Source organism: Salvia hispanica, chromosome 5, assembly GCF_023119035.1.
Source record: "Salvia hispanica cultivar TCC Black 2014 chromosome 5, UniMelb_Shisp_WGS_1.0, whole genome shotgun sequence".
NCBI lineage: Eukaryota > Viridiplantae > Streptophyta > Magnoliopsida > Lamiales > Lamiaceae > Salvia > Salvia hispanica.
In genome coordinates this window covers 21,758,401-21,770,660 of record NC_062969.1, presented here as the reverse complement: position 1 = coordinate 21,770,660, position 12,260 = coordinate 21,758,401, and the positions used below count along the sequence as shown (strand labels likewise).

Below are 12,260 nucleotides of genomic sequence, written 5' to 3'. Positions count from 1 at the left end.
CATTTTTCACTTTATTCTCTATTTACTTAATTCACCTAACACAATTTTTCTTAATCTCCGTGCCGAAAAGTTTTGCCTCCATTACTATGGAGCGGAGGGAGTACTTAATTGCTAACTACAACTCAATAATAGTCCTTGGATATTCAAATTAAAGGTCTAGATCATTAACCACAAAATGTCAATACGATAAAAAAAAACGTCAATAAAGCTATAGGATTAATTGCAATAAAAATCAATAGGGGTATTAATGTCAAGTTAGTTATAACTAACTTTTAAAAGAAATCCCAAAACTTTAAATTCATATAACATATATCAAATTAAAGATAATTTTATAAGGATTCCAACGATATACCACATGCATATGTTCCGACGTCAAAATTTGAGAAAAATTTGAATTTTTTTTTTGAATTTTCGTATTTTTGACGAACATGTTTATGTCAATATACCTTACATAATATGTCAATATTATGCTTGTAAAATGTAAATATGAAATTGTGTTGACATTATTATGTCATCGTGTTGACGTATTTATTGACATTGTATTTCTAAACCCTAAATTTGATAGTTGTTATTATCTTTTTAATATTAAAAAATGAAAAACGAAATTACACATGGCAAATTGTAGACCACAAGATTTCTAAAATCTTATGGCCTTAAATTAGTTGTAGTTAGTAACTAAGGGATGAGTTAGCAATTGATCACTCCCCTGCCGTAATTATAAGTGGTTTTTATTCAGCATTACGTAATTAGCGAATCCTGGTAGATTGAAAAAAAAGGCATCATGGAGCTAGGAGTAAAACCAAAAGTATGTAAAATTAGTACACTACTATATCAACAAGTCACGAGGCAGAAAAAGAGAGCTTCCAGACGAATCTGAATACTCACCTACAACAGACCTTAAATTTCAACTTCCTCCTTAGGTTTGATTATTAGCCTGTTCCACACGGTCAGTTGCCACAGTTCCACAATCCCCTTTGGAATGCAAGGATGAAGACAACAAGATTACGAAATGGTAGTTTTCAGATACGAGAGGAGGGTGCGAAGGGGAGGAGGCCGGAGGGTGGAGTTCCGATACGCAATTTATCAGAATTGCAGGTGAAAATGCAAAAGATAGTGAGAAAAATATTGAAATTAGGATGAAAATATGTGGGATAGTTTGATCAATTCATAAATATTGTAGGAGAAAAAATAAAATAAAATAAAAAAGAAAAAAAAAAACCTCAAAAAATCCCTTATTTTCAAAAATTTGCATATCTTCCTCTCAGGGGAGTGATCAATTTCTAACTCATCATTTAATTGCTAACTACAACTAATTTAAGGCCATAGGATTTTAAAAAACGTGTGGTCTACAATTTGCCACGTGTAATTTTCGTTTTTATTAATAAAATAAAAAAAGATTAAAAAAAATGCCAAATTAGGGTTTTAGAATAAAATGTCAATATAGTGTTTCGGAAATACCAACACAATGCTTTGAGAATGTCAACACGATGCTTTAAGAATGTTAACCCATTGCTTATATTAACATTCTACATGTATTGACATATTTTACATAGTATGTTGACATTTCTACTTTACGAAAAAATTGAAAAATTTTTGATTTTTTTTTCAAATTTTGACGTCGGAACATATGCATATATGATATCGTAGGAATCCTTATAAAATTATCTTTAATTTGATATATGTTATATGAATTTAAAGTTTTGGGATTTCTTTTAAAAGTTAGTTATAACTAAACATGTAGTTAATTGACATTAATACCCCTATTGATATTTTATAGAATTAATCCTATGGCTTTATTGATGTTTTTTTTTGATCGTATTGATATTTCTTGGTTGATGATCTAGGCCCTTAATTTGAATATCTAATGGCTATTATTTAGTTGTAGTTAGCAATTAGATATTGAGTTAGCAATATAACACTCCCTCTTCCTCTCATATTTTAGAAGGATAGCAAATTTAATCCCATATTTAAATTTGGAACTACCTCTTTATGATATCTCTCATTAATTACAAGGCCAATCTTATGTCTAAAAATAACAAAATATCTCTAAAGAAATTATTACTCTCAGTTGACTTTCTCATCAATTTATTATTTAAGGGCATCTAGGAAACCTTTCTCTTTGCAGTTTGCACATTAGTTTCTCCAAACCAAAAATGATTGCTATCTCACATTTCTTGGCTGTGCTACTCTCCGCATCCATCTTATTCTTCTTCCTCCACAAATGGCGCCGCAGCAACTCCCCGAAGCCCCGGGGAAGGCTGCCACCTTCTCCCCCAAAGCTCCCTGTCATCGGAAACCTCCACCAGCTGAGCTCAGCCCCCCACAGATCCCTTCAGTCACTCTCCCGCCGCTACGGCCCCCTGATGCTGCTCCACTTCGGCAAGGTTCCTGTTCTCATCGCCTCCTCGGCTGAGGCGGCTCGTGAGATCATGAAAAACCAGGACTTGATCTTCTCAAACAGGCCCCAATTCAGCGTCGCGAGCAGGCTGTTCTACAACAACCGGGATATGGCTTTCGCACCGTATGGAGAACACTGGCGCCAGATCCGCAGCATTTGTGTGCTTCATCTGCTGAGCAACAAAAGGGTTCAATCCTATCGTGGCGTGAGGGAAGAAGAGACTTCCCTCATGGTCGACAAGATCAGAAGGTTGGGTGCATCATCAAAGCCTGTGAACTTGAGCGACGTCATTCAGTCTTTGACGATCGATGTGATTTGTAGGGTGGCGCTTGGAAAAGAGTATAGTTTGGGGAGTGATTTCAAGGATATTTTTGGTGAGTTTGGGGATTTGGTGGGGATTTTACCTTTGTGGGAGTACATTCCATGGTTGAGATGGATGAGAAGGTTTGATGGTTTGGATAAGAGAGTAGAAAGAGCTGCTAAGAAGATGGATAGGTTTTTGGAGGTTGTGATTCAAGAACATAGAGTTAGGGAGAGGAGAGAGGGAGATGGTGGTGAGCTGGATTTTGTTGACATATTGCTTGATTTTCAAAGAGAGAATGCAAGCCGCACCCCTATTGAACATGACACTATCAAAGCTACTGTTTTGGTATGAATGCATCTCTTTTACCATATGTATGCTTTTGTTTTCCAATATAAATACTCATGTGTTTTCTTATAGAAATACTCGTGTGTTTTAACTAGGATTTTAACCAATTTATATTTTCTTACACACAAATAGTTTTATATAGTGTTCTTAAACCATGGTATTTCATTATTATGCCTGCCCTATTTTGATTGAAAATTTCTTTCTATTTTGATTGGATATTTCTTTTGCAGGATATGTTTGTTGCAGGATATGTTTGTTGCAGGAACTGATACTACATATACAACTCTTGAGTGGGCGATGACGGAGCTGATTCGAAATCCAGAAACAATGAAAACATTACAAAATGAAGTGAGAGAAGTAGCTGGAAATAAGGATGAAATTGATGAGCAAGACTTGGAGAAAATGCCTTATCTGAAAGCAGTGATAAAGGAGAGTCTAAGGTTGCATTCGTCGGGGCCATTGTTGCTCCCTCGTGAATTAACTCAAGACACAAGAGTATTGGGCTATGACGTCGCATCTGGTACACGTGTGATGATTAACGTTTGGGCAATTTCTAGGGACCCGTCATTGTGGATAAATCCTGAGGAATTTCGTCCGGAGAGATTCCTTGAAATGAGCGTAAACATTAGAGGTATGCATTTTGAGTTGACTCCGTTTGGAGCAGGCAGGAGGGGTTGCCCTGGTATTACCTTCGTGATGGCGGTGGATGAGCTCACATTAGCCAAGTTGGTACACAAGTTCAATTTTGGATTGCCTAATGGAGCGAAAATTAAGGATTTAGATGTGAGTGAGTCTAGTGGAGTCATAATCCATATAAAGTGTCCTTTGTTTGTTGTAGCGACTTCACATGTTTTTTAGATAACGTAATGTCGATATTTTAAAATCCGGACTGGATCACTTGGTTCAACCGTGAACTGACACGTTCCAAGCTTGATGTTGAGAAGAGTTGAACTTGAAAAAAATCTCAATGATATTTAAACTATTAGCTTCATTGCGAAAATGATTCTTCTTAATATCCTTTCATTCTGTGTTATTAGATGCTATTTTTGGCACAAAAAAAGAAGAAGATATATGTGAAGTGGAGTACATAAAGTAAAAGACGGGATCAAGTAACAAAGATGTAGAGAGAATAAAGTGACAAGAAAAGTATAAAGTTTCAAAATAAAATCAAATATGCATCTCATGTTAAAATTTTTGGGCTTCCACGTGACTAATTTAATGTGTATGGCTATCTAGTCCAAATAAAGTGATCTATTAAAGATTAAGGTTGAGGCTAAAGTGTATTTATTTGTTATTTAAATAAGTCTAGATACCATATATGATTTTATATATGATGAGGTGTCGAATAGAAAATAAATGGGTTTATATTTAATAAAAATGTAAGCTAGGGTTATGGTCCCAAGACGCCAGAAGAACATTCGATATCTCTGTATTCTCTCGGCAGACTATTGCGAAGAATGTTTCTGATCCTTTGGAAGATCCATAGCCGCTGCAAAGCAATTTCACCTTTCAATTCGTTATGGATCAAGGTACGCACTCTACGGTTTATGTTCCTTCTCCATCGTTCTCGTTAATCATCGTAGAGAGTTTTATGTAAATGTTCATTCAATTATTCCAATAAGTGGTATGGGAGTCACTCTATTGATGATTCTCTGAGAATTGGAAAAAGAAGAATTAAGGTTTTAATTATTGTTTGTTCCTGTAAATCCATAAAATTAAGGTTTGGTTTTATGGATTTGTTTAATCGACGGTGAATAAAATTTAAATTCAATGTCAAAATTTTCTTCTGTCTTGATGAATTGATTTGTGTATACCTAATCTCGAAAACTAGTTTTATGTAACAAAACTCAGCGCCGCAGCATGTGCAAGTTTTATTTGATTATTTGTTAATCATTACAATGTGTTACCTTAATCTATTGACAGCCGCCGCTCAAGGTTTTTGTTTTGTTAATTCATTCACAATTGAGATCTTTAGCTTTCTTTACTGTAAAGAATTGAATTAATTCTTGTTGGTTTTGATTGTGGAGAATTCACGTGGTGTCACGACCACAACTCCCTAGTGCTAGTGAGCGTAGCTATTTCGCGACTAAACATTTCTCAGTAATCAAGGGACAAAAATAAAAAGGATGAAATCACTTAAATCAATAGTATCAAAGGCATATGGGTACATAGTCAAAACGTGTTCAGAGTATCAAGATTAAGTTCATAGCTTTCTATCACATAACTCTAGATTTGCAGCGGAAGAGTCCAAGACAAAATAGCACGTATGAAGACATGCTACTTTGGGCTACCTAACTACTTATTTAAAATGCTTGTCCCAACACCTTCGCCTGCTCGTCCACGTTCAACCTGCACATTTGAAAATAACATGCAGGGCTAGTATTTGATATACTCAGTGGGCACATTGCCAAAAATAGTTCTATCTTTAATTGTCAATGCCACAGTTGAGTGATCACGGGGTTTTACTTAAAAGACCCGAGTCACTAAAATACTTTTCCTTTAGTAAAGATTTGATTGCGCAATCACATAACATAGATATACCATATCTGAAACTGATGTGAACCGGAAATGTGGCCACATTCCACGACGGTCACTGGACCGGCCAACTCCTTTGTTAGCTCACGGTCCCCTTATGTGTACACTAGTCCGAGTAGGGTTTGCGGCCCTACTGGGACCCGAATTCGATTTAACTTAAATTGGCATAGCCAAGCAGATAGGTAATCATAAAACAAAACATGGCATGACAACATACTTGAGCAAAGATTCACATTTTCATACTGAAATCACGTTTTGAAAGAAATGCCCACCTCAAAAGCTAAAGCTCCTTCCGAAATTTCCTTAACTTGGTCTTAGACGACGTGTGAAGACGTCCCTTTAGGAAATAAAAATAATACTTACTTAGATTTTGAGATATCCATTAAGCTTAAACATGGATGCATCCTAAGTGCGTGGTCATTTTATTCCTTTTCCTTAATTCATAAAAAGTCCTTGAGCACTAAATAAATCTTGCGATTTAGTTTGGTGTGGAGGTCTACCAATTATTCGTTTAACGAAAGAGCGTTACCTCCTATATATTTTATTCAAGCACTAACATAGACTCGAGGTCTTTTCATCATTTCGTACCATAACTTATTCGAGCGTTAATACTAAAGTCCGGGAATTAAATTTATCATCATGGAAATAATTTAGCGGACCATTACTTAACCTCAATTATTTGATTGAGCAACATAAGTGGGCTCATGATTTAATTAGGCTAAAGCCAACTCCCATTTTATTTTAATTATTAGCCCAACTTCTTAGATTATTTAAGAATTAGTCCATTCTTTAGAATAAAACCTTAGCCCATGCATGTAATTAATAGAGGCCCAAGAAGAGGCCCAAAATACTCCCTTTCCCCCAATTCCATCGACCTCTCTCTCTCAATATCACAAGACAAAAATCCCTAAATTGGAGAATTGAAATCCCCAACTTCTTCCCCTTCTTCCTCTCGGCGGAATCGCCGCCTCACTTGGTCGCCGAATCACCGCCGGCTTCAGCTCCTCGGCGTCATGGAGTCGCCGACGGCTCGTGCCAGCGAGTCCCGCCGTCGCGCGAGGTTTTGGAAACGGCGCCTCTATCCAACGCCGCCATCCGCCTCCGGCGGCGTCCCTCTCTGTCTTGCTCACTCCACCACCGCTGCTGCCCGCGCGGCGGCTCGCCGTCGCCTCGCAGCCCTCCGTCGTTGTCCAGATCGGGCAGCTCAAGCATAAATTTTTTTTTAAAGCTAAGTTCTTTCACTCCTTTCATTCCTTAGCATTTCGTTTAAAAACTTGGAGCAGTAGCAATGTGACTAACGACTTGATTGTGGAGCTTAACTCACTGGAATGAGCTTGAGTTGTTTATCTTGTTATGTTAAGTGTTGTTTCTATGATTCCAAGAGTTGGAGCTTTACTGGGGCTTTACTAATCTGCAATTACCCTTTGAGTTTGGCTAAGAAATGTTGATCCCTTGATTATTAAAGCTTGCTACTTGTTGTGAGGCTGAAAATTAGTGTAGTTAACACTTGTGCTACTAAGTTCTTGTACTATGTTATGATTGTTCTAAACATGATGCAAGATAAGGTGATGGGGTGTGGAGGTGTTTACATGGATGAAAAGGAGTGACATGGAGGGTGTTGATGATTTACCTGTTGTGGTGAAAGGGACCAAAAGGAGGGATGGAGTGCTCCTGATCTTAGCTCGCTCACTGCCCTCTTTTCCTAGAAATTTCACTCTCAAATTTTCTCAAAGAAATTTGCTGGATTTGTTGTGTGTGTGAAGGAGTTCATAGGCGGTGTGGAGGGGATTTTATAGGCTGATTGTGGTGTACTATGGGGACTTAAATGGGGCTGTTGTATCACTTGTTGTTATGCTGCAGAAAATCCCACTTTAATGATCCCATTGCCCCTCCTTCTTGGCTGCAAATTTGGCATTATATGGGTACTTAGTACTAGTTATTAATTGGGGTTGTTTGATTGCAGAGAGGCAGGGGATGTTGTGCCAAGGGGCTGCATTATGAAGGGTTTGCAGGCTGGAAATCCCCCTGTTTTTGGCAAGTTCTTGGTCTTCAAGGAAAAAGAAAGGTTTGTTTTCTTTCCCTCCATAAGTGTTCTATTAATCATTCTTGTCCCATGGACATTAAAGCTTGTTTACATAATGTAGGTGAGAGGAAAACTTATCTCCCATCCAACTGCATCTCGAGTGGGCTCGGATTCACCGAATGGCCGACGGGCTGCCCGAAACGGGCCCTAAATCGGGCCTGGAGGAACAAGGCCGAGAAACACTCCACAATTTCATATATATATTTTTCTTTTCTTTTCTTTGGGACTTGATCCATGCAACATATATATGTATTTTTTTTTGTTGTTTATTAGTTAAGCTTGTTCTATGTATTGAAGCATTTGAACATTAGTTGCTCGTTAATTGTTTTTTTTTCGAGATTTCTATTCGAAAATTCGTGATACTTTACATTGCAAAGTCCAATTGTTTAGTTCTTGCAACTAAAAAGAATTAAATCCCATAACAAGGGCTCGAGTTCCAATAACCCTTCGTGAAAAGAGAACTTACATCTTTAGTTCGACAATAACAAAACGAAAGAAAGGAATTAAGGGTGCGGGTATTACATTCTACCCTCCTTAACAAAAATTTCGTCCCGAAATTTTGCTTATGCTACTCAAAAAGCTTTGGGTACTTTTCCTTCATCTTGACAATGATGCTTCCTCGTAACCATGATGCTTCCATAAAACTTTCACTGTTACAATAGACTTATTCCTCAATTCCTTAACCTTTCTATCCAAGATTGCCTCTGGCTTCTCTTCATAGCTTAAGTCTGGTTCCAAAACCATCTCCTTTTGGTGGACTATGTGTTTTGGGTCGAACACATATTTCCTCAATTGAGACACGTGAAAAACATTGTGCACGTTCCCGAAATTTGGTGGGAGTGCCAATCTATACGCCACAGGGCCGACTCCTTCTAGAATCTCGTAGGGTCCGATGAAACGTGGTCTTAGCTTGCCCTTGACGCCAAATCTCGTAATTCCTTTAGACGGGGATACCTTCAGAAAAACTTTGTCTCCCGCCTTGAACTGCAGATCGGTTCGGCGAGCATCTGCGTAAGACTTTTGCCTATCTTGAGCTTCCTTGATTCTCTCCCGGATCTGGCGGACGATCTCTATCATTTCCTCTACAGAGTCCGGTCCAAGCGTCTTTCTCTCACCGACATCATCCCAGTAAAGTGGTGATCTACATTTCCTCCCATACAGTGCTTCATATGGGGCCATGTTTATAGTTGCCTGATAACTGTTGTTGTAAGCAAACTCTATAAGTGGCAATACTGGCTCCCATTTTCCTCCGCGGTCGAGCACTACGGCCCTTAACATATCTTCCAAGGTCTGGATTGTCCTCTCAGACTGCCCATCAATCTGTGGATGGAATGCCGTACTGAAATTCAACCTGGTGCCCAGCTCTTGCTACAGGCTTATCCAAAACCTAGAAGTAAATTTCGGGTCACGGTCTGATGTGATCGTCACCGGTATTCCATGTAATCGTATGATCTCTTGCACATAGATTTGAGCTAACTTGTCCGATTCGTAAGTGATACGAACTGGTACGAAGTGAGCGCTTTTGGTGAGACGATCTATACTCACCCAAATAGCAGTATTTCCTCGTTGTGACTTTGGCAATCCTGTAACGAAGTCCATCGCAATGTGCTCCCATTTCCACTCGGGAATCTCTAGGGGTTGCAATTTCCCATAGGGTCGTTGATGTAGAGCCTTCACTCGTTGATGTAGAGAACTTACATCTTTAGTTCGACAATAACAAAACGAAAGAAAGGAATTAAGGGTGCGGGTATTACACGTGGAGAGTTGGTAAATTGAGAACTCCATTCATGGTTGTTGAATGGTTGTCGGCGTCGAGTTAATTATTGTGATTACAAACGCATATAACTGTTTCGATTGATAAATTGTATTATCAATTCATGATTTTATGCCAGTTTAGTTGAGAATTGATATTCATGTTTATGCTTATGTGTTCTGTTGTTTGGTTTACGTTGAGGATTTGCAAATTGTGTATTCTCTTGTTAGAAAATTAGAGTTTCGTTCTGGCTTGTCTTGATGAATCCATAAAATTTAGAGTTTGTGTTTTATGGATTTCTTTGATTGTTTTGATGTTGTTTCTGGCTGTTATATTCATTGGCTTCGTTCTTGGAAAACATAAAATATTTGGATTTTGTCGATTTTAGTGAAAATCGGATTTGAAAAAATTATATGGAATCCTATTAGGAGTCGGCAATTTGCGATTTGCTAGGGAGCTATTGTGCTGGCCGTAAGGATTTAACGACTTGCTGAGTTTGCAAGGTATGCGAACCCAGCGCCTCGTTGGCTAGCCACTGTATTCCGGAAAATTATCATCGACTTGCTTGCAAGCGTTTGTATTCAGTTTTAAAATTTTAAATTCAATAATTTTGGTGCATCTCATGTTCCTTTTATTGATGTGTGTGTTTTAATGGGGATATTAGTCGGACCAAAGGAAGATTAATATTTGGCACGAGATCACACATACCTTTGGTGATAAATATGTGACAATTATTCAGCTTTCGTGTAAGTAGTGTGATGCCCAAAGGTGGACACTATTTGACATGATTTTATTGTTAGTGTGATCACTATAAGGAAGTTGTCACTTGCAAGTTCACATAATTGTCAAAAGATTTTTTTTTTTTAAATAAAAAATAAAAATTAACTCCTATACGAAGGAGGAAATTACAAATAAACTCCTAACAATGGGGGAAATTACAAATGACGTCAAGAGGGCTTGAAATCAGCACCTCATACATTGATGTCTAAGCTCATTGCCGCTAGGATAAGGGCTCTGGACCTCATAATGTTTTACTAATGTTCAAAGTAGATTAGTCGAAGCAAGACGTTGCAAAAGTAACCTCTCTTGTCTAGACTTCTTTATTGCGAATATTAGGACGGTGATGTGTGTGTGTATTTTAATGCGTATATTAGTCGGCCCAAAGGAAGATTAATATTTGGCACGAGATACACATATACCTGTGGTGATTAATAGGTGACAATTATCTAGTTTTCGTGTAAGTAATTGTGATGCTCAAAGGTGGACATTACTTGACATGATCGTATTGTCAGTGTTTGATCACTACAAAGAGGTTGCCACTTACAAGTTTATATTACTATCCAAAGACTTGATATGAATATTGTGTCGGTACCTCGAGATGTTACCTTCTTATTTGAATTTTATTACGTGAACATGACAATTATTTCGGTTTTGATTTTCTATTATGTCATGATATCTACCCCTACAACTTCTTCCAACATGAACAATATGTTAGTGTTTAATGGGTCAAATTTTAGGATTTGCAAATTGTGTATTCTCTTGTTAGAAAATTAGAGTTTCGTTCTGGCTTGTCTTGACGAATCCATAAAATTTAGAGTTTGTGTTTTATGGATTTCTTTGATTGTTTTGATGTTGTTTCTGGTTGTTATATTCATTGGCTTCGTTCTTGGAAAACATAAAAAATTTGGATTTTGTCGATTTTAGTGAAAATCGGATTTGAAAAAATTATATGGAATCCTATTAGGAGTCGGCAATTTGTGATTTGCTAGGGAGCTATTGTGCTGGCCGTAAGGATTTAACGACTTGCTGAGTTTGCAAGGTATGCGAACCCAGCGCCTCGTTGGCTAGCCACTGTATTCCGGAAAATTATCATCGACTTGCTTGCAAGCGTTTGTATTCAGTTTTAAAATTTTAAATTCAATAATTTTGGTGCATCTCATGTTCCTTTTATTGATGTGTGTGTTTTAATGTGGATATTAGTCGGCCCAAAGGAAGATTAATATTTGGCACGAGATCACACATACCTTTGGTGATAAATATGTGGCAATTATTCAGCTTTCGTGTAAGTAGTGTGATGCCCAAAGGTGGACACTATTTGACATGATTTTATTGTCAGTGTGATCACTATAAGGAAGTTGTCACTTGCAAGTTCACATAATTGTCAAAAGATTTTTTTTTTTTAAATAAAAAATAAAAATTAACTCCTATACGAAGGAGGAAATTACAAATAAACTCCTAACAATGGGGGAAATTACAAATGACGTCAAGAGGGCTTGAAATCAGCACCTCATACATTGATGTCTAAGCTCATTGCCGCTAGGATAAGGGCTCTGGACCTCATAATGTTTTACTAATGTTCAAAGTAGATTAGTCGAAGCAAGACGTTGCAAAAGTAACCTCTCTTGTCTAGACTTCTTTATTGCGAATATTAGGACGGTGATGTGTGTGTGTATTTTAATGCGGATATTAGTCGGCCCAAAGGAAGATTAATATTTGGCACGAGATACACATATACCTGTGGTGATTAATAGGTGACAATTATCTAGTTTTCGTGTAAGTAATTGTGATGCTCAAAGGTGGACATTACTTGACATGATCGTATTGTCAGTGTTTGATCACTACAAAGAGGTTGCCACTTACAAGTTTATATTACTATCCAAAGACTTGATATGAATATTGTGTCGGTACGTCGAGATGTTACCTTCTTATTTGAATTTTATTACGTGAACATGACAATTATTTCGGTTTTGATTTTCTATTATGTCATGATATCTACCCCTACAACTTCTTCCAACATGAACAATATGTTAGTGTTTAATGGGTCAAATTTTAATGGGTTGGA

The 12,260-nt window shown here is 37.5% G+C and overlaps 1 protein-coding gene and 1 long non-coding RNA gene across 2 annotated transcripts; both read left to right on the top strand.

The window, feature by feature from the left end:
- The first annotated feature begins 2,153 nt into the window (after positions 1 to 2,153).
- LOC125186105 (cytochrome P450 71A6-like) lies at positions 2,154 to 3,905 on the top strand. The gene is made up of 2 exons (XM_048082420.1): positions 2,154 to 3,047; positions 3,294 to 3,905. The coding sequence occupies exons 1-2, from the start codon at positions 2,154 to 2,156 to the stop codon at positions 3,903 to 3,905; spliced, it is 1,506 nt and encodes a 501-aa protein (XP_047938377.1).
- A 2,910-nt stretch (positions 3,906 to 6,815) lies between these two features.
- On the top strand, positions 6,816 to 8,041 carry LOC125186938. The gene is made up of 2 exons (XR_007170534.1): positions 6,816 to 7,647; positions 7,727 to 8,041. It is a non-coding gene; the product is annotated as an uncharacterized LOC125186938 (long non-coding RNA).
- The last annotated feature ends 4,219 nt before the right edge of the window (positions 8,042 to 12,260 follow it).

Excerpts from the sequence above, each read along its gene's own strand:
- LOC125186105 (XM_048082420.1), top strand. The coding sequence starts at position 2,154 with ATGATTGCTATCTCACATTTCTTGGCTGTGCTACTCTCCGCATCCATC. Across the intron at positions 3,048-3,293 it reads CTATCAAAGCTACTGTTTTG|GATATGTTTGTTGCAGGAAC; the intron begins GTATGAATGCAT and ends TGTTTGTTGCAG.